The sequence below is a fragment of the Mustela erminea genome, chromosome 18 (assembly GCF_009829155.1).
Source record: "Mustela erminea isolate mMusErm1 chromosome 18, mMusErm1.Pri, whole genome shotgun sequence".
NCBI lineage: Eukaryota > Metazoa > Chordata > Mammalia > Carnivora > Mustelidae > Mustela > Mustela erminea.
The window spans coordinates 13,128,921-13,147,916 of record NC_045631.1 but is presented as its reverse complement, the minus strand read 5'-3'; the positions used below and the strand labels follow the sequence as shown (position 1 = coordinate 13,147,916).

Below are 18,996 nucleotides of genomic sequence, written 5' to 3'. Positions count from 1 at the left end.
GTGAAGCTGGATGCCCACCCCACTGCATGCTCACCTCTCCATCTTTTCTACCAGATCCAGGAGCGACTGTTGGAACTTAGCGGCCACTGTGTGTGCCTTGTGGAGCCGGGTGACAGAGCTGCTCTGGCCCAGGCGCTGAGGGGCAGCTTGTGGGGCGTGGCTGGAGAAGAGGTGTGCCACCACCTGAGCAGGAGTGGGCAGCAGGCCGGGGCAGTGGGCCAGGTGCCGAGAAACAGGGAGACACGGCAGGGTAGGGGCCGAGAGACAGAAACAAGGAAACAGAGGTTGGTGGTGAGGCGGGGGGGGGGGGGGGGGGGGGGGGGGGGGGGGGGAGAGGAGTTAAAAACAAAATGAGCCAAATCTCCAGACCACAGGGATCAGAAAACCACCTCCTTGGGCCCCTGCCCTCTCTGCAAGGCCACTGTCCTCCTGGACCACACCCCTCTCAAGTCAGGGTGCTTAGCACCTTTCAAGGGACCTGTCTTGTGGTCGGGCTGACTTTTTTCCTTCTGTCTGACTGTGCAGCTGATCCTGAGGTGACCTTCTACACACATGGTCATGAACTCTGGCAATGAACTCAGCAGGGTGCCCATTTGACAGAGAAGAAGGTGGACACCCAGGGAATGGGGGAGGGTGTCTGGAAACAACAGGGCTATTTGGGAAAACTGCTCAGTGAAGGGACAGGGCAGGGCATGGCTGGGTGGGTAGGGCCGGGGGACAGTCAGGGTGATCCAGTGGGACCAGTCAGGGGCATGGCTCTTCAGGGGTCAGGACCAGCAATGGGAGAAAGTACAGAGCAAGGCAAGACTCTGGGTTAGGGCTGAGATCAGGGTCAGAGCCTGGCTGGACCTGGGGTGTGCGAGAGGCAGGGCCAGCACCTGGGTACCTAGGGGACCTCCCCATTTCCTGGACCGAGAGAGGGACCTGATGGTGGGCTGGTTGCTCTTGGAGTGGGGGGTGTGGGGGGGTAGGGACAGAGCGGTAGGAAGTGAAGCTTGCTCACCCGCGTCCGGCTCCGCACAAAGAGATCCAGCACGTCCTGGCGCACCTGGTCGTGGTTCTTGTCTAGGAACTTGTGCACCTGCAAAGGGGTAACAAGGGGCAGCTTGGGTTTGAGCCCATGCAGCCTAGGGGCAGGGCAGGGGGATAACCTACCCCAGTGTGCATCAGTCTGTCTGCTCCCCTCCTCCTTCCTTCTTCCCTACAGTGGGTCAGGGGCTCTCTGTCCCTGCCCTTCCGGGCCTCTATCTCCCTATCTGTCCTAGAGAATATGGGACCCTTCTCCCTCCTGTGGTCCCCTCCCTTTCTGCCCCCAATACCCTTCCCATCTTCCGGGGAGGGGGCACCAGCCATAGCTTCATATAAACAGTCTGGGTCTTGGCCCCATCCTTAGTGGAGAACCCTGTCCTCTATCTGTCCTCCAGATGAGGAAAACAGGGCAGGGACATGTCTGAGATAACAGAGTGACGGCATCAGCATCGTTACTGGTAACAGCTACTCCTAATCACATTCAGCGCAGGAGATGGGCACTATCATTAGCCCCATTTTCCAGATGTCCCCACATAGGCTCAGAGAGGTAAAGCGGTTTGCCCAAGGTCACAAAGCTGAGGATCGGCAGGGGGCCAGAACTAGAACCAAGGGGGAGTGTCTGCAGCCCCTGTTGTGCTTGTGTCTCCAACTGCGGACGCTGTGCAGGCTGTCCTGGGTCTCACCTGATAGGTGACTTTGCCTGCGTAGTGCTTGATGGTGAACTCGGGCAGTGGCATTTTGGGCTTGGAGTAGAGCGGGTTGGCGCCGTGGTGGTAATGGCACTTCTGTAGAAATGTGTGGTCTGTGGCCTGCAGGCAGGCGGGGGTCAGCGGGTGCTCAGGGGAGCCGGGCACCCCGTTCTGGGACTAGTGGCAAATCCTCCAGCCCAAACTACTTCCGGGTGAGCGCTGGGGAGCAGCAAGTCACAGCTGCCCTCAGTGGCCCCACTGCCCTGACTGGGGAGGCTTAAGCGGAATCCCACCCCGGACTTGCATCTTCCAATCAAAGTCTGAGGTCCAGCCTTAAGGTCACCTCCTTCAGGAAGCCTTCCATAATTTCCCAGGCTGGTACCCTCTTCTGGACACCCACAGCCCCCTATCCAGCCTCCGTCACCCAGGTTGTGAATTGTAGGTTGGGTGCCCTGAGCTCCTGTCCCCCAGGCCAGAGCAGATAAGAAGGCAGGACCTGGGCCTAATGAGGCCATGAGGCTCAGAGACGTTGACCAACCTGACCAGGCTCACACAGCACCCTTGGCTCACCTGGGGAAAGCAACACTGGTCATCGAGGATCCGCAGGATGCCGTAGGGCTTCAGTGAGATGAGGTTGATGCATGGCTGGTTGTCGGCAAAGGTGATCTCCCGCCAGTCGATCTGTTCCCGAATGTACTCCTCCTGTAGGCGTACAGCGCTTAGCCTCCTTGCCCTGCCCAGGCCGCACCCACCCTGCCTCCTAGGCTGGAGCCCCGTGAAAGGGTCTGGCCAGGGGCACCTCTGCTCCCACAGAGAGCTCACTCCCCGGGAGGGCAACACGAACCATCTCTGTGTCCGGTTCCACCCTCCCCCTGGGACAGCCCTGCAGTGGGGGAGAAGGATCCCCCACAACGCCAAGAGGGCTTTTGTCGGCTCAGCACCCAGCATCTTCTGTGTCCAGAGCACAAGCCTTCACATATGCTGGCTCCCGGCCCAGAACACCTTTCCCTCCCCTCCACCTGACCACTTCCAGTTTGCCCTTTAAGAACCAGTATTGCCCTGCCTGGCCCCAAGGAGGCCCACTGGCCCATCAGGAGGGGACATGAGTGCTCAGGGAAGCTCTGCACACCTGCTCCTCCTGGAAGACAATCTTGTTGAAAAGGTACTGAAGGTTCTCATTTGCATAGTTGATGCACAGCTGCTCGAAGCTGTTGAAGCTCAGGTCCTGCCAGGCGGGTGGTGAGGCTGGGCCGGCTCCCTCCTTGGCCAGTAGCCCACGTGTCCCCACCCATGGCCCCGCTCACTGGCCCCAGCTGCCCAGTGCCCTCCCTGCCTTCCACAGCCTCCGGGGGATATGTGAAGGAGGAGAGAGGAGATGGCGGGAGGCTGTCAGCAGAGAAGGGAGGGAGAGGTGGCTTAATGTCCTCTGCCCCTCACCCAACGTGCAGCCCTACCTCGAAGCCATAGATATCCAGGATGGCGACGGACAGCGTGTCCTGCTGAGGGGACACCAGGGCATTGACCCGGGCGATGAGCCAGCCGAAGAGCAGCGCATACAACACCTTGGCGATGGCGTCCCTGGAGCAGAGATGGTGCTGGGACAGGTGGGAAGGTGCGGGCTGGGGTGCAGGCATCTGGGGGTTAGGCAGGGAGGGGCAAGGCCTCACCTGGCATCCACAGCACTCTCCACAGTCAGTGGGGTGAAGATCTTCTCTCGCATTGTCTCCTGCAGAAGGATGAGGCCCTTGAATGGCAGCGGGCTGGCTGCCGCCTCCAGGAAGCCCCCCGGGAGGATTGGGGGGAGCACGTGGAATAGAGCAGGAATGTTGGTGTGACTGGTCTCAGGCACATGGCTGGCCAGAGGTGGAATAAGACACCCTCACCCCCACTTCTGCCTGACTATGCTGCGGGCGGGGGCAGGGCCACTGGTCTAAAGCGGAGACACATGCATAAGGTGACAGACCCAGCGAGATAGCCTTGGGAAGGGATGAAGGGCCAACAGTTGTGGGAGCCCCAGGGGAGGTAATGACCCACCCAGGGCTTAGGGGTGGCGCCCTGGATGGGGGATGCTTGCATCAGGTCTTGAAGGACTAGAAGGAATAGCATTCGAGGCAGAAGGAACAGCCCATACCATCCAGGTGCTGGGGGGGGGGGTGCTCTGACAGTCCTGGGGGCCTGGGACTCACGGTCACTTTGAAGGTGATGGCCTTCTGTAGCCCCTCAGGGGAGATCTGGAGCAGCTCTGCCACGGCCTGGATCTCCCGGGCGCTCACCACCGAGGCCGTTTCCTGCGCATCTGTCTATATGCCAAATATCAACAGCAACATGCTTTAAACTACATAACTTGACTTAAAGTTCATGTAAAAAGCATAAATAAGCTAGAAAAAACAGGACATTTCTGAGATAGAAGGGGGGTGGAGGAGCACAAGGAGATGGAGAGTCAAATGTGTTATGAAGTTACAATAATTAAAGCACTGAGGGGGATTTTAGGGCCATCTGGGTGGCTCAGTAGTTAAGCGTCTGCCTTTGGCTCAAGTCATGATCTCAGGGTCCTGGGATGGAGCTCCACATCGGGCTCCCTGCTCAGTGGAGGGCCTGCTTCTCCCTCTCCTTCTACTACTCACACACACTCTCTCTCTTTCTCAAAAAAATAGAATCTTTAAAAAACAAAATAAAACAGTGGGAAATAGACACACAATACATAAGTTAATAAAGCACAACAGGAAATGAAGAACTAGGCATAAATGTATGTGAGAATTTAGTAAAAAATAAATTTCTATTTCTTGAATTACATACATTACTCAGTGTAACTGAGTAACCACATGAAAAAAAAAAAAAAAAGGAACCAGATTCCTACTTCATGCTTTACTGGGATAAACTCCTGATGAACCAAAGATTAAATGTGAACACACACACACACACACACCCCGTAACACATTTTGAAAAAGTGCTGGGTGAAAGCTGTTACAATTTTTTTTTTTTTAAAGATTTTGTTTATTCATTTGACAGAGATCACAAGTAGGCAGAGAGGCAGGCAGATAGAGAGGGGGAAGCAGTCCCCCCACTGAGCAGGGAGCCTGATTTCGGGCTGGATCCTAGGACCCTGGGATCATGACCTGAGCCAAAGGCAGAGGTTTATCCCACTGAGCCACTCAGGTGCCCCAGCTGTTACAATTTAGGGAGATAAGTCCCTCTCTAAAAATGATACAAAGTCTAAAATTTATACAAGAAAATGTTCCTAAATAAAATACCTGAAAATAATTCTAAAAACCTACACAGCAAAAAATAAAACAAAACCAAACCAACCAAACACCAAAGAAAGCGCCAAAACAAAACACCCTGGGTACAAATCAAAATACAAATGACAAGCCAGAAAATATATTGGCAGTTTCCACCAGGAACCAAGAGTTGGTCTCCTTCTCATATATAAGAAGCTCTCATAAATCAATAAGAAAAAGAGGAGTGACCCCAATGGTTGGGGCAGGGGTGGGAGAGAGAAGATATGAAATGTGCATGGCTTGCCCTTGAAAGGCCAGTATCCATGGCCCCCAAACCTCTGAGGAGAGGACCTGCAGGCTATGGGTTCTCACCTCATACTTCTCGAAGTAGACATTGCCCAGGTGCAGAATGGATGCCAAGATACGGAAGATGCTGTCCTGGTCTTCACCGCTGAAGCCTAGCACCTCCATGGCGGCCAGAAGCCGGCGGAAGTCATCAGAGTCACTTTTCCCTGAGATCTCACAGTTCCCGCCCTGGGCAAGGGCAGGGGCGGGGGGTCAGGGACCCTGGGCAGGCACTCTAACTCTGTCCCACTCCCATGGGCCAAGAGGCAGGCCCTGATCAACTGCTTTATATACATTTGCTCATCTCGTCCTCACTATAACCCTAAAACGTGGTCTTATGCTGTCCCCATTTCACAGATGAGGAAACTGAGGCACAAAACCAGAAGTGCCGAAACTCCCAGCTGCTTATCTTTGTTTAGGTTGTAGAGAAATGAAGTCAGGTAGGCCTCCTCTACCCCCACTTTGGACCCCAAAGATGCCTGTCACCTTGTGATAAGACACACTTTAAATCCAAAGCTGTGCCCTCCCCCCGCCAATCCCCACCCCCTTCACTGGCTATCAGGACACCATGAGCTGGTTCTCTCAGCCTGCCCAGGGTGATGGGGCAGGGATACCAGGCCTGGGGGCCCTCGGATGCCTGCCAGGGCTCACCTGGTTCAGGTAGTAGTAGGTCTCAGCCTCCTGTAGACTGAAGGCCTGTCGCAGCTGGGCGGGCAGTCCGGCCAGCAGCTCGTAGAAGATGTGGTAGTTCCTCTCATTTTTGGCCTGTAGCGGGGGTGGGCAGGGGCAGAGAAGGGAGCCACCCACCTTGGTGACCCCCCCACACACATACGAGGCCAGGTGTGCCTGCCTATACAGATACAGGTGAGACCGGGCACCTGTGAGTAGTGAGCCCCCAGCCTGGCTCTGATTGGGGGTAGGTGCAGGGGCAGAGAAGCCCTGGAATGGTGGTAGGAAGGGGACTCTGGTCAGGATTTAATTTTGTTTGGAGGAATGAGACCAAGGTCTCATGTGTACACTGGGCATACCTAGCTACTTGTACTGTGTCCAAGGCCCAGATGTGCACATGTCGGGCCTCATAATGGTTTTCTCAGCCTGGGCGGCTGAGCCCTAACTGCACCCCAGGCCCTCTTATTGGCCCTTGAGACCCAGTGGGGAACAAGAGACACAGAAGCCCTTGATACCCTGGAGCCCACCTGCTAGCTGTGGAGATAGACACCCTGCCAACCGCTAGTGAAAATAAGACATGTTAGATAGAACAGAGTGCTCTGGAAATAAAGCAGGGAGGGGGTGGGAGTTCTGGGGGAGGGGTGGAGAGGGGCTGCATCTTTTTTTTTTTTTAAGATTTTATTTATTTATTTAAAGACAGAGATCATAAGTAGGCAGAGAGGCAGGCAGAGAAAGAGGAAGGGAAGCAGGCTCCCTGCCGAGCAGAGAGCCCGATGCAGGACCCGATTCCAGGACCCTGGGATCATGACCTGAGCCAAAAGCAGGGGCTTTAACCCACCGAGCCACCCAAGTGGAGGGGCTGCATCTTAAATGGGGTAGCTTCCCCCAAGCAGGTACCATTTCAGGGGAGACTTGGAGGAGATGGGGGTTGGGTCACGTGAGTGTCTGGTGGGAAGGAGTGCTCAGAGAGAAGAAATCGTAGGTACAAAGGTCCTGAGGCAGGATCATGGGTGGTGTGCTTCGGGGACAAGAAGGTGTCAGTGTGGCTGTAGGGGGTGAGAGAGGAGAGGAGATCACATGCTCACACAGAAACATGTCTTTGTTCATTAATTCAACATTGCCCCAGCCCCACCAGGTGCGAGGCTCTGCATATCTGCCTACCCTCAGCCCCTCCCAGTGCACAAGGGCCGCTGGAGGTCCTTTCCCACCTGAAACACAATCCTGGATTTCTCGAGCAGGTACTGGGAGGTTATGGCACCAGAAATCATGCCCCTGGAAAGGGGGAGCTCAGTCAGCTTGCGCAGGGTGGTGGCCGGCATGGGCTCTGAGGGGTTGCACTAAAACATGTGGTGCACCGCAAAATCTTGGGGGGGTCTTCCTACCACCATCCCACTTACCCTTCCAGAAAGACCTCCACAAACTTCCCAAAGCGGCTGGAGTTGTCGTTCCTGACGGTTTTGGCGTTACCGAAGGACTCCAAGAGGGGTGTTGCCTCCAGGATCTGGACCCCAGAAGATGCGGGAATTGTTCTGGGGGCCCGGAGTAGGGAGTATAGCTGGGGCCACCCCTAGGTTTTCCCAGATATGAACCCCCAGTGTGAGGCGCAACTGCTGGTGGGCTCTCTGTAGAATCCTTGAGTCTCCCCAGTGTCCCCAACACCCCTCATGCTGCCAGCCCCCACACTCAGGCCACAGCTACACTCTCCCAGCCCCCGGCCCCTCCCACAGCAGCCCCCAGCCAGGACAGGCCTCTGGATGCCCCTCCCTGCCCATCCTGCCATCACACACGAGTGCACGCTCACGCACACGCACGCACGTGCACACGCACACAGGCACACTCCAGTACCTTTATCTTCAGGAGTGCCCAGGACGGAGAAGGAGGAGAGAGGGACAAGAACAGAAGCAGGTCACCTATAGGACTGAAGCCCTCTCCCTCCAGGACACCAGGGGCATGGAGCGACCACTGGCCCCTTTGGGCCCCTGGGCTGGGCAGGGGGGTTGCCAGGTGAGAGCAAACCCAAGAATCTTTGAGACCCCAGCTGTCTAGGCATGAGGCCTGCAGTGTGGTCCCAGGGTGTGGGAGTCTGCTGGGTCTACCTGCCAAAAAGCTCTGGGGATGTCCTCTTTACTTCGTCCCCATGGCCATCACCACCTGTCAATCACCTGGGCTCCCAGGGGAGTCTCCTTCCTGATCCTGGCCCTGCTCCCTCCAGGGGTCCTTTGAACACCTGTTAGGTCACGTTTCCCCTCAGGCTTCCACATCACTCAGGCTCAAACCCAAGCCTTGCACAGCCAAGCTCCTGGTTGGCTCCATCTCCACTTCTTCCCTCCCTCGCCCTGCAAAGCCCTCCTGATCCAGGCCCACGCCAGCTTCTGGACCAGGGTTCTCTCCCTCTGGAGCCCTCAGCACCGCTGGCAAATCCCCTCACTTCCTTGCATCGATTCTCCCCCACCCTAGAACGTCAGCCCCCACAGGCAAAAATCTTTGCGTGCCATCTCTGGGTCCCCAGCATCTACACGAGACCAGGAGCATCAGAGGCCTTCAAAAAATATGTGCTGAATGAACGACACGAAGACCAGCGTTTTAGGACTGCAGAGCTGCCCAAGGCAGAGCCAGTGGCACCTACCACGTGCCAGAATTACAGGATTAGTGGCCCTAATTATATGGCTGCGAACCATCCTGGAGGTAGGTACTGATGCACCCGTTTCACAGATCAGGAAACACATGGAAAGGTGAGGTGTGAGCCAGGGGACTGCAGAGTCCCACGAGTGAGAGCACAACATCGTGCCAAGCATGTGGGTAACTGTGTACACAGCACTTTCAGGCTAAGTCATTTCCTCGGGATGAATTCTTAGGAAAGAAGCAGCTGGAAGGCCTGCTCTTTGCAGAAATGTTACTTGGGGGAAGGCGCCAGTTCCTTCCATCTGTTGATGGTCATGGTCCCGTTTAGTCAGGAAATACCATGTCCATCGCACAAAGGAGTAGACCACAGCCCAGACAAGAGTGTGAGCTGGCCTGGGGTTGTTCAGTGAGTTGGTGTCTGCCTGGATGTTGGCCCACGCTATCCCCTACTCTGGAATCCCCTTGAGGGTGTCTGAGTGGAAGTCAGCCGCTCCTCTGTCCCTAGCACACAGCCAGGGGCTGGGAAGAGGACTGCTGGGCTGGCTGGGTGAAGGTGGGGTCCTGGGGCGCCCCCTAGCTCAACCCGAAGGTGGGGTGACGGCCTGAAGTTTGGGCTGGGTGGAATCCAACCACCCTCCACCCTGGGGAATGCCTGTCGCATTCCCAGCCCAGAGGCAGAGACTTTGGCCCAGGCCTTGGCCCATTGAGGCACAGCTGGGCCCAGGGAGGACACATGGCCCAAAATAGTCCAACAAGAGAGAACCCTGAAACTTTTCCTGGCACGTTAGGAGGTGCAGGTGGCACACTGTGGCCCTATCTTGCTGATCAGTGGGAGAGAGATTGAGAATGAATGATGGCCATAGATGGGGATGGAGCCAAAACAAGGAACGTTGTTTAAGACCCTAGATCCAGCCGTACCTGAAACTGACCCTAGGTAAGGACTTTCAGATTATGTGAGCGGGGCCAGCAGCAGCTAGGAAATGAGCCCACAGCATCACAGCTGGCAGGCCTATCCTCATGTCTATGGAAGGCCTGGTGCAGAAATTCCCAGACCCAGCCACATCCTACCACTCTCATCGTCCTTCCCGACCCCTGCCGAGACAGCTCTCTGCCTTGAGCTTCAAACCCCAGCTCCTCCACCCCCACACTTTGGGACTCTGGGTAAGTGCTCTCCCTTCCCAGACCCCAGATTCCCAGTCTGTAAACGGACACAAACGCACCTGCCTCCAGGGCTGCTGGGCCGCCCTGGTGTGACTCCATATCACACTGGACATAGGGGTGCTCAAAGCCCATGTTGCCCTGCCCACCTAGACAGTCCTTCTAGAAATCCACACTTAGAGGATTTGAAAGCCCAGCCTGGGGCAAAGGAAGGTTCTGGAGTCTGAGCTGCTGGGCCTTTGCCTCCAGCCTCACCTTCCCTGAGCTCCAGGCTGGTGGCGTATCCACCATCTTCCCACCATCGCTGTAGGGACGCCCAGCAGACTCCCCGGGAGAAAAGACTCCTACCTGTTTTTTCTCTGCTGCCCTGCCCATGCAGCTAATGGCAGCTCCACGCTGCCTATGGCTCATGCCAAATGCCTGGGTTTGCCCTTGGACCGATCCCCTCTCACACCCCAAATCTAGTCCCTCAGCAAGTCATTGGCTGACCTTTATACTGCTCCCGGGTCCAGCTGTGCTCACCACCTCCGTCACTACCTCCCTGGTCAAAGCCACTGTCCTCCCTCACCTGGACTCCCCCAGGCCACTTTGCCATCCCGTGGACACACCAGACCTCCTCACACCCCAGGGCCTTTGCACTTGCCCTTCCCTCCACCTGCTTGCTCTTTCCCCAGATGTCTTTAGGGCCCACTCCCTCGCCTTCTCAGTAGAGCCTTCACTGACCATGATGCTTCAAATTACAAACCCCCAAGCCCCCCCAACCTCCTCTATTGTTTTGCTGTTTATTTATTTATTTATTTTGTCCACAACTTCCCACCCTTTCACATAGATGTAATTTCCTTGTGTATTTCTTTCCTTCTGTTTCCTCTACTGTAATGAAATTCCCATGAGTGCGGGAACATTTTTTTGCATCACTGCTGCCTACTTCCTCATCTCCTAGCCCAGGCCTGGCACACAGTATGTCCTCGGGAAAGTTTTCCTGAGGGCCTAACACTCTCAGGTTTGGAGGACCTAGCATGCTCCACAATGCTCCGAGCCTGCATCTCCCAGATTCCATGTCCTCAGTGCCCCAGCATCTTCTGCAGCCCACCCCCATGCCTAGGCCTGTCCTGTCTCTTACACCACCAGGAAGATGAGGCCAGGCAGGAGAAATGGGGCTTCTGCTCTGGCCAGGCCCGGCAGGGCAGGAACCAGAACCGCTCTGGAGCACGGGCAGAAGGGACTCCCTTGCAGCCATGCCCTGGGTGGGGAGGGTGGTGGCAGAAAAAGCCAGAGACCTAGGAGCCCTCCCAGTGCAACCCTGGCTTCAGCCTCCCCATCCTCCAAGTGGGGCCTAGGAGCCTGTCTCAGGGGGAGCACTAAGCTCGGGAGTCCTGGGGACTCAGGCAGATCACGCAACAGACTCACCTGTTGCGTGATGCCTCGTTTCTGGTTCACGGCAGCCAGGTAGCGCAGAATCAACTTGGTGGACTCGGTTTTCCCAGAACCGCTCTCTCCGCTGACCGGGCAAAGGAGCCGAGTGAGCATCCACAAGGTCACAGACTCTTCTGGGGTCCCCCTACCCTTACCTTTCTTTGACCTCCTATGACATAAGAGGACGTGGGCGGGCCAGCCCAGCCCAGAGACGCCAAGTGATTTACCCCAGCTCCCACAGCAGGTCTGGCCTGATGCAGACCTATCATCTGAGATTCCTCCCGTACGTTCCCCCATCCCCCACCCTGCCCCCACGGTCCCCACACAGGTCCCCAGCCTGACCCACCTGATGATTATGCACTGGTTCTGTTTGGCATCAAGCATTTTGGCGAAAGCAAGATTTGCAATTGCGAAGAGGTGCCTGGAGAGACAGGCCAGAGGTATCACTGGGACAGGACCTTGCCTCTCAAACCCCTCGGGAGTCAGCTGGAGAGCATCTCTGTCCACCCAAGCAGCCAATTCTGCTCTACCTTCATCCTGGGGAAATGCTCCCTGCACCCATTCTGGTCGGAGCCACGGAGGCCTCTGACCTAGAGAGGACTGTGGCCAAACTCGGGGAGAGACCATTGGGCCGAACAGGTAAGTTGACCCTATGCATGGCTTGGGCGCGGGCAGGGACTTGCCGAGCTCAGGCAGAGCGACCCAGGAGACCCCAGGACAGCACTCCCCCACCCCCTGCCGCCCCAGCCCCAGAGACACTCACGGGGGATTTTCTCCCAGGCCCCGCCCGCTGTACTGCTGCACATGCTCAGGCCCATAGATTCCAAACATTCGGTATGGGTTCACAGACACCAGGATGCTGCCGATGTAGGTCTGCTGGGCAGACGGTGGCTTTAATGCTATGCCTCCTCATAGACCTCCTCCCTTGCTTCCGGGAGCCTGTTTCCACAGAGCCAGGTGTCTCTGGCCGTCTAGCCTCCGCGTTCACACCTGGGACCCTCTGACAGCTCAATGGGTCCTCTACTCTGGCTGAAGGATTTCAGACACTGTACCAGGCTGAGGCTTGGAGAAGGCTCAAGTGAGCAAAACCCCACAGCCACGAAATCTGCAAAAGTGGCCATGTCAGCAGTTGTGTACTCCATTTATACATAGTCAGGACTAGGCTCCAGAAACTTCTGCCTCAAGGTGAGGTCAAACCTCTCCTGCTTGGAGTGGGGAGGGAGTCAGGAGCCCAGGGCATTCTAAGGTGGCCAGAGCCCTTGTGGGTGACATCCACCATCTAGAACCCCAGACTCTAGCATGTTATACTCAAATGGTAGAAAGCCCACATTTCCAACCAGAGGCCTTACATTGGGAGCTCAGCAGGAGAAATCTGTGCTTCCCACTGTGGTCCCAAGAGGCAGCCACCTTTGTGCTCTGAGCCCAGGAAAGGGCCAGCCCTGGGACTTACATAAATGAGGTTCCGTTCAAATCTTGTCTTGAGGTTGGACAGCACAGTGGTCTCCTGGAGGTCTCTGGGAGGGCGCGAAGAGGAGACATCAAGGCCCACCTTCCCCCTCACGGCAGGGCCTTGGTCAGAAAGGCCTGAGCTCGAGTCCCATCTCTGACACCAACCCAGTGTGAGGCCTTGGGCAAGGTCCTTAACTTCTCCGTGCCTTGGTTTCTCCATGTCTATACTAATCACTGTCTCTACCTCCCTGGGTAAGGGGATGCTCTGGGGAAGCAGACGTGAGGGCTGAGTCATCGCCACCGATAATGACACCAATCCTACCATTTTGGGCCCCTCCAAGGTACCGGCACCCTCACAGTAACAGCCACCCACCCCCATCTTGCAGATGAGAAGCTGAGGCACAGAAAGGCAAAGCGATCTGCTCAAGGTCTCCCAGCCAGGAGGTGGTGGGCCTGGGATTTGATCAGGCCTGTATGACTCACAGCTCTGACAAGCACACACTGGCTTTGTGACGCCACATGACCCCACTTCACAGGTGAGGATGTGGAGGCTCTGGAAACATTCCAGGAGGTGAGAGGCCCCCTTCGCAAGAGGAGGCGCCCTGGCCAGGAGTGGGCCACCCCATGGTGACCCCTGGCCACCCCTCCACCCCCACACTCCACTCACTCCAGCTGCGTCATGTCCTCCACGCCGTCGTCCCGGCACTGCTCGCGGAACCTTGTGGGGGGCAGGCTGCGGATGGAGTGCATCTGTCAGAGAGAGTCTGGGGTCAGCCCAGATGGAGGGCACCTGTGCACGGCCGCCTGTCCTGCACACCCCTGGGACCTGCTCCGGCTGGGGAGGAGAGAACCCCAAGGCCAAAGCCAGACTGGGTCCTGGGGCCTCCCTGCTGTGGAATACTGTGGCCCATGGAGTCTGCCTGCAACTCAGGGACACAGGCCTGCCCTGTGCCCATGTGTCCCCTGTGGCAGGTGCTCGCGTGTCCTTGACCTGGAGCTGAGCACACGCACATACTGTTCCTTCTGACTGCTTGGAAGTCCTCCCAACCTTATGCTGTCCCAGTGACAACATCCTGGCCCTGGGTGGACCCCACATCTTTGCTTATGTGACCATCTAATGAACATCCACATGCTGGTGGAGGGCGGACACTGAGACTGTGCCCCTCAGCACCACACCTCTGCTTCCAGCCCAGGGCAAACACGTACACCCCTGCACTCAGACCCATATGCAAAGGTATTCGTAGCTCATGCAACTCTCACCCACACCGGTGGTCTTGCAACATGTCTGTGGACATGCACGTGGGCCTAGCCTGCCTGGCTAAGACACACATGCTCTCAGGGTCCGTCTGACCCATTCTCAAGTGCATGGAGGGCTGGGGCTCTCTCGATCACAGCTGGTGGGGGTCTCAAGACAAAGGTCCTGTGCACCGCCTCCCCCGCCCCTCCGTGGGCTGTGGAATCTCCACCATGCCCATCTGTGTGCACACTCATGACACCAAGGATGCCACGTTTGCTCAAAGCCTGGCTGCAGTACACCTAAGAACGTGTACCAGGCCCAGAGGCCTGCCTGTGACCCACACGACTGTGAGAGCCTGTGTGCATCCTGCCCTCCCACCCTCCCTGCACCCTCCTCTGAGCGGGCAAGGGAAGGGGACACCAGGAGGGAGCCCTGCGTGCTGCAGGCCTGTCACCAGGCTGTTAAGTAGGGCACAGAGAGTATCACCCTGCAGGCCCTGGCCTCCCGCCCACCCGTCTGGCCATGTGCACCAGTGGCCACAAACCCTGAATAATTCAGCCACTCACGTATTCCAGGGTGAGGAGGGCCCAGGCATCCTTGCCCCTCACCCCTGGGCGCCCCGCGCCCCGCTCCCACAATGCTGCAGCCCATACGGCACGGGGCACCCGGCGCCGGGGCCAGGGCCCCCCCAGCAGCCAGGCTGCCCCAGTCGCCATTGCCAGGCCAGCTGGCCGCCCGCTCCCCGGGGCACCGTGTGCAGAGGCTGAGAAACACCGGCCGCCCTGCGTGCCCCGCCCACCCCAAGCGTCCCGGGGGAGTCTCCGGTGACCACCCCCCTCCACCAAGGGCCACCCAGCATCAGGCTCGCGTTCCGCCATGCGTGTGGTAGCCAGGCATGAGCTTGGCACCCTTCAGACAAGCCACCTGCCTTGCACCCCACGGGGGGCCCAGGCAGACTCCTGGGTCGGTCTTTCATCCACTGTGTGGCCTTCTGGGCCTCAGTTTCCTCCCCATACCATGAGGACACGGCAAGTTTGGATCCTGAGCCTCTCACCCTTGGATAGTTCAGAATTCTGCAGCCTAAGGAACTCCCCTTAAGCAGGAAGTTGAAAGAGGAAGACTCCAGCCCGGGGGAGGGTCAGGAGGTGGCAACAGAAACAGTGTGAACATGGATGTGAGGATGGGAAAGGGGGGACAGGCATGTCCTGAAGTTCTGTACTCAGATAAGATTTCTGAGGGGCTGCTGGCGGCAGACGCGCCATCTAGACTGGCCCAGGACAGGGCTGCCCAGAGGGCTAGGACAAGATCCCTTCCCTAAAATGACTGGGAGGAGTTTCCAGAGTCTCTGTATTGTGCACCTGTGCTGGGCATCCTTCACGTTCGATCTTCCAAAAGCTCTGGAAGCCCAAATGCTGTTCTCCTCGGGTTACAGATGGGAAGACTGAGGCCCAAGCAGGCAGCAGCTCACCAGGATCGTGAGGCTGTCTCCTGTCCTGTTTCCCAGGACAGAACCCCCAAACCCTCCCTCTGACCTATGTTTTCATACCTTGTTCCACCAGCTTTTGGGGCCAACTTCTTCCCAGGGGCCCCCATGGGGCAGGCAGTTGGCTCCAGGGCCCAGGCGGCAGGACTGGGGGCTGGTGAGCACTTGTGGCCAGGGTCGATGGGCCTCCTCCGGTAGCGAGAAACAGGACAAGAGCAAACTCCAGGCTATTGGCTTGGGGCGGGACTCTGGGTCCTGGGTCACCTGGACAGGGGGCTGCAGGGCGGCAGGACGAACTCGCTGGAAAGCACTGAGTTTTTGTACCTGGGGCATGACCACTGCAAAGCGCCCAGGGCCTGCCTGGTGCCGCTCACCTGCCTTGGGCAGGGGTGCTGGGGCTCCAGAGGGTGCCAAGGGGGCTGGGGCGCTGGGCAGTGTCCCCCAGCGGCGCCATGGTGGTCCCGTGGCTCTCATCTTATCACATGTGCCCAGCGGGTGGGAGAGGCTGAGCCTTAGTGCTTTCCGCTCTGGCAGGGCATCCTTGGGGGATGTCAGGCTGGAGGGCTCAGGCTCTGCTGGTGGCCGAGGCTCTGCCAGAGCAGCCTCTTCTTCTGGCTTCTCAGGGATCGGGCTGGCTGACTTTAGCAACTGTCCAGGCCCTGGGTCATGGTGTCTACCCAGGAAGACATTGGTCATGTCCGAGGCTGGGTCCTCAGGCTGGGAAGCAGGGGGCCGCACAGGGCCCACGTGCTGGAGGAAGGGGTTTTCTGGCACCGGGGGTGGCCTGGAAAAACCCCGGGGGCTGCCTGCCCCTCCTGGCCAGGGAGAGGGTGGGCGCTGGGCGGGAGGCATGTCCACGTCCCAGCTGGGGGCCAGCGGGGGCACTGTCCAGGGTGTCTCTGAGTCCTCAGACTCCCGCTGGCTCTCTCGGCGCTCAGGGGCAGCTGCGGCCACCGGCCAGGGCCCAGCACTGGGAGGCCCAGGAAAGGGCTGGCGCACCCGCGGCTTCACCGCTCTGGTTGGGGGCTCACTGAGCCGGCGCCACGTGTGTGGCAGGCGCGAGGGCAGGTTGAGGGACCGGCACCGCGAGCTGTGGCCCAACAGAGGAGGCGGCGAGGGCGGCTTCGGGGAGCCCAGCACCGGCGAGCGCGGTGGCCCCAGGCGCCCAGAGCCACGGCGCGGGGACAGGCGCGGGGACAGGGGCTCTCGAAGCGAGCGGGGCCGGCGGGGTGGGGGCGAGAAGGGAGGCTGGAAGGGCCGAGCGCGGAGGGATGGCTGAGGCGACAGGCCCCCCACGGGCGAGCGGTAGCCCACGCCCGGCAGGCTCCTCAGCGAGGGCTGGGGAGAGGGCAGTGGGGTCCAGGGAAGGCCGAAGGCCGCTGGTAGCCGGCGGGAGCCTCTGAAGGAGGGCCGGGGTCGCGGGTATGCCAGCGGGTCGGGGGCCCCCTCCGGGCTTGCGGGAGGAGGTTCCATGAAGGCCCACCAGCCGGCGGGCGGCGTGAGGGGCACATGAGCCGGGGCGGCCCAAGGCGGCGGGTGGCGGCGGAGGGAGCCGTAGGGCGACAGGGGCCGGGGCAGGCCTGCGAGGGCCGGGGCCGGGGCCGGCGGGGCCGGCGGGGCCGCGGGGCCGGGGCTGGGGGGCCGCCGGGCTGAGGGCGGGGAGAGGAGCGCGCTCCAGTGCGAGGGCGGACGGGGCGCGGGCGCGGGCGGGGGCGCGGGCGCGGGCGCGGGCGCGGGGGGCCGGCGGGAGTTGTTGTTGTTGCGGGCCCGCGCCTCGGCCCTCCGCAGCACGATGGGCGTGCTGGGCCGCTCCGCGTCCATGCCGGCCAGCTTGTAGCCGAAGCGCTTGTAGGCCGCCTCCCGCACCGCCGGGCCGCCCGGCCGGGCCTTCTGGCTGCTCCTGAGCCGCGGAATGGGCTTCTTTTCCGACAGCGTCTTTTTGAGAAACCTCGCCAGCGAGGTGGCCGGGCGGGGTGGGGGGTGGCCAAACTCAGGGCCGAAGCCCAGGCCCCGGTGGGCGCCGAAGGCGGAGAGGGCGCGCTGGAGGTTGCGCTGGCGCGGCGTCAGGAAGCCCCAGAAGGGGTGGGCGTAGGGCACCCGGGACACCGGGGGCATCTCCTCCTCGTCCTCGTCTTCGTCCTCATCCCCCAAGGGCAGGGGGATGTCCAGGGACGGGGGCAGGGACACGTCCAGCTTCTCCTTCCCGAACAGCTTCACCTGGGGCCGCGGGAAGAGGCGGAACCGGCGGATGAGGGACAGCTTGGACCTGGCGGGCTTGTCCATGCCTTGCTGCTCGAAGAAGGCCGCGCTGGGCAGGCGGAAGGAGGTGCTCTGCCGCTCGCCGCCCGCCTCCTCTGGCTCCTCCAGCTCCGCGATGTCATCCATGGGGTGGGCGTACGGGTTGTGGGGCGACAGGATGGGCGGCGGTGCCCACGGGTAGGCGAAGGCCGGCTCCTCTGGGTAAAGATAGGGCGCTTCCGGAGGGTAGAGAGCCTGGTCCGCGCCACCATAGATGCCTTCTGCGTAGGGGGCGCCATAGGGCCCTCCGTAGGGATCAAAATAGGGTACGTCGTATGGGAGGTCGTACGGGAGGTTGTAGGGCAGGTATGGCGCCTCATAAGGGGCGTAGGGATCCAGGTAGTAGCCGTGCGGGTACGGCTTGCCTTGGTACCCATCATAGTAGCTGTAGGGGGAAGCGTACCCCCCCGGGGGCGCATACGGGGGCTCGTAATCCTCGTAGCCGTAACCGTAGCCATAGGGGTACGTGGGGTAGTAGGGGCCGCCGTAATAGTCCGGGTGGTAGTAGTCGTAGGGGTCCTCGGGCGGGTACCCGTGGGGGTGGTCTCCATAGGGCGGCCAGGCCGGGTTGTAGGGGCCGTAGGGGCCGTAGCCGCCGTAGCCCAGGTAAGGCTCCTCCTCCTCGTACTGGTAGAGCGACTGCCGGTCGTAGTAGTCGTCGCCCTCGCGGTGATAGTCGTAATACTCGCCCAGGTCCTGGAAGCCCTCGAGCCCATACAGTGACCTGCGGGAGCCTGAGGGCCTGAACGGGGCCTCGTCCTCGAAGGGCAGGAAACCCACCGGCTCGCCGGACGCGTAGATGCTGCGGCTGCGGGGGAACCTCCGGAGGCGACCTCCGTGCCGCAGGATCTCGGCGCCCGACGGGAAGGGCAGCTTACGGGAGCCCACGCGGGAGTCTGAGCGGTTGAGCCAGGCGTCCAGCGTGGCCTGCTCGCTGCCGGACTCTTCGGCCTTCTTGATGAGGAACTTCTTGGTGAGCCAGTTGATGGCTGTGGACGCCTTGCTGAGTGAGCGGGCGCGCGGCCGCAGGCGGCCGTAGCCGCGCCGGCCCGGGAAGCGGATGACCATGAAGGACGGCTTCTTGCCCTTCATCGCCCGCTTCTTCTTGCCCATGCGCATCTGCGTCATGAGCTTCGACGTGGACTTGAGCACTGTGCGTGCCTTCTTCTTGCGTTTGGTCTTCTGCGGGCCGGTGTGCAGGCCCCAGAAGAAGGCTGACGCGCTCCGGAACTGGCCCTTCTTGGAGATCTTGGGCGTGCGGTCGCGGAAGCCCATGAACAGCCGCGACGTCCCCTTCAGGCTCCTTTTGGGCTTCTCGGGCTCTGGGGCCTTCTTCCCCTTTTTCCCTTTCTTAGCTTTCTTCTCATCCTCCTCCTCCTTTGCCAT

The 18,996-nt window shown here is 59.5% G+C and overlaps 1 protein-coding gene across 1 annotated transcript in view; it reads right to left on the bottom strand.

Annotated features, from left to right (window-relative positions):
* MYO15A (myosin XVA) overlaps positions 1-18,996 on the bottom strand; it is a 48,687-nt gene extending 29,691 nt beyond the window's left edge. Inside the window, exons 1-19 of the mRNA XM_032321336.1 lie at positions 15,376-18,996; positions 13,260-13,342; positions 12,594-12,657; positions 11,907-12,016; positions 11,490-11,564; positions 11,138-11,228; positions 7,796-7,801; positions 7,348-7,451; positions 7,159-7,222; positions 5,933-6,046; positions 5,309-5,470; positions 3,905-4,018; positions 3,386-3,444; positions 3,173-3,296; positions 2,848-2,943; positions 2,289-2,420; positions 1,713-1,838; positions 1,004-1,081; positions 35-183 (exon numbers count right to left, since the gene is read on the bottom strand). Of these exons, the coding sequence (XP_032177227.1) occupies positions 35-183; positions 1,004-1,081; positions 1,713-1,838; positions 2,289-2,420; positions 2,848-2,943; positions 3,173-3,296; positions 3,386-3,444; positions 3,905-4,018; positions 5,309-5,470; positions 5,933-6,046; positions 7,159-7,222; positions 7,348-7,451; positions 7,796-7,801; positions 11,138-11,228; positions 11,490-11,564; positions 11,907-12,016; positions 12,594-12,657; positions 13,260-13,342; positions 15,376-18,996 (5,372 nt within the window). The remainder of the gene's footprint in view (positions 1-34; positions 184-1,003; positions 1,082-1,712; positions 1,839-2,288; positions 2,421-2,847; positions 2,944-3,172; positions 3,297-3,385; positions 3,445-3,904; positions 4,019-5,308; positions 5,471-5,932; positions 6,047-7,158; positions 7,223-7,347; positions 7,452-7,795; positions 7,802-11,137; positions 11,229-11,489; positions 11,565-11,906; positions 12,017-12,593; positions 12,658-13,259; positions 13,343-15,375) is intronic.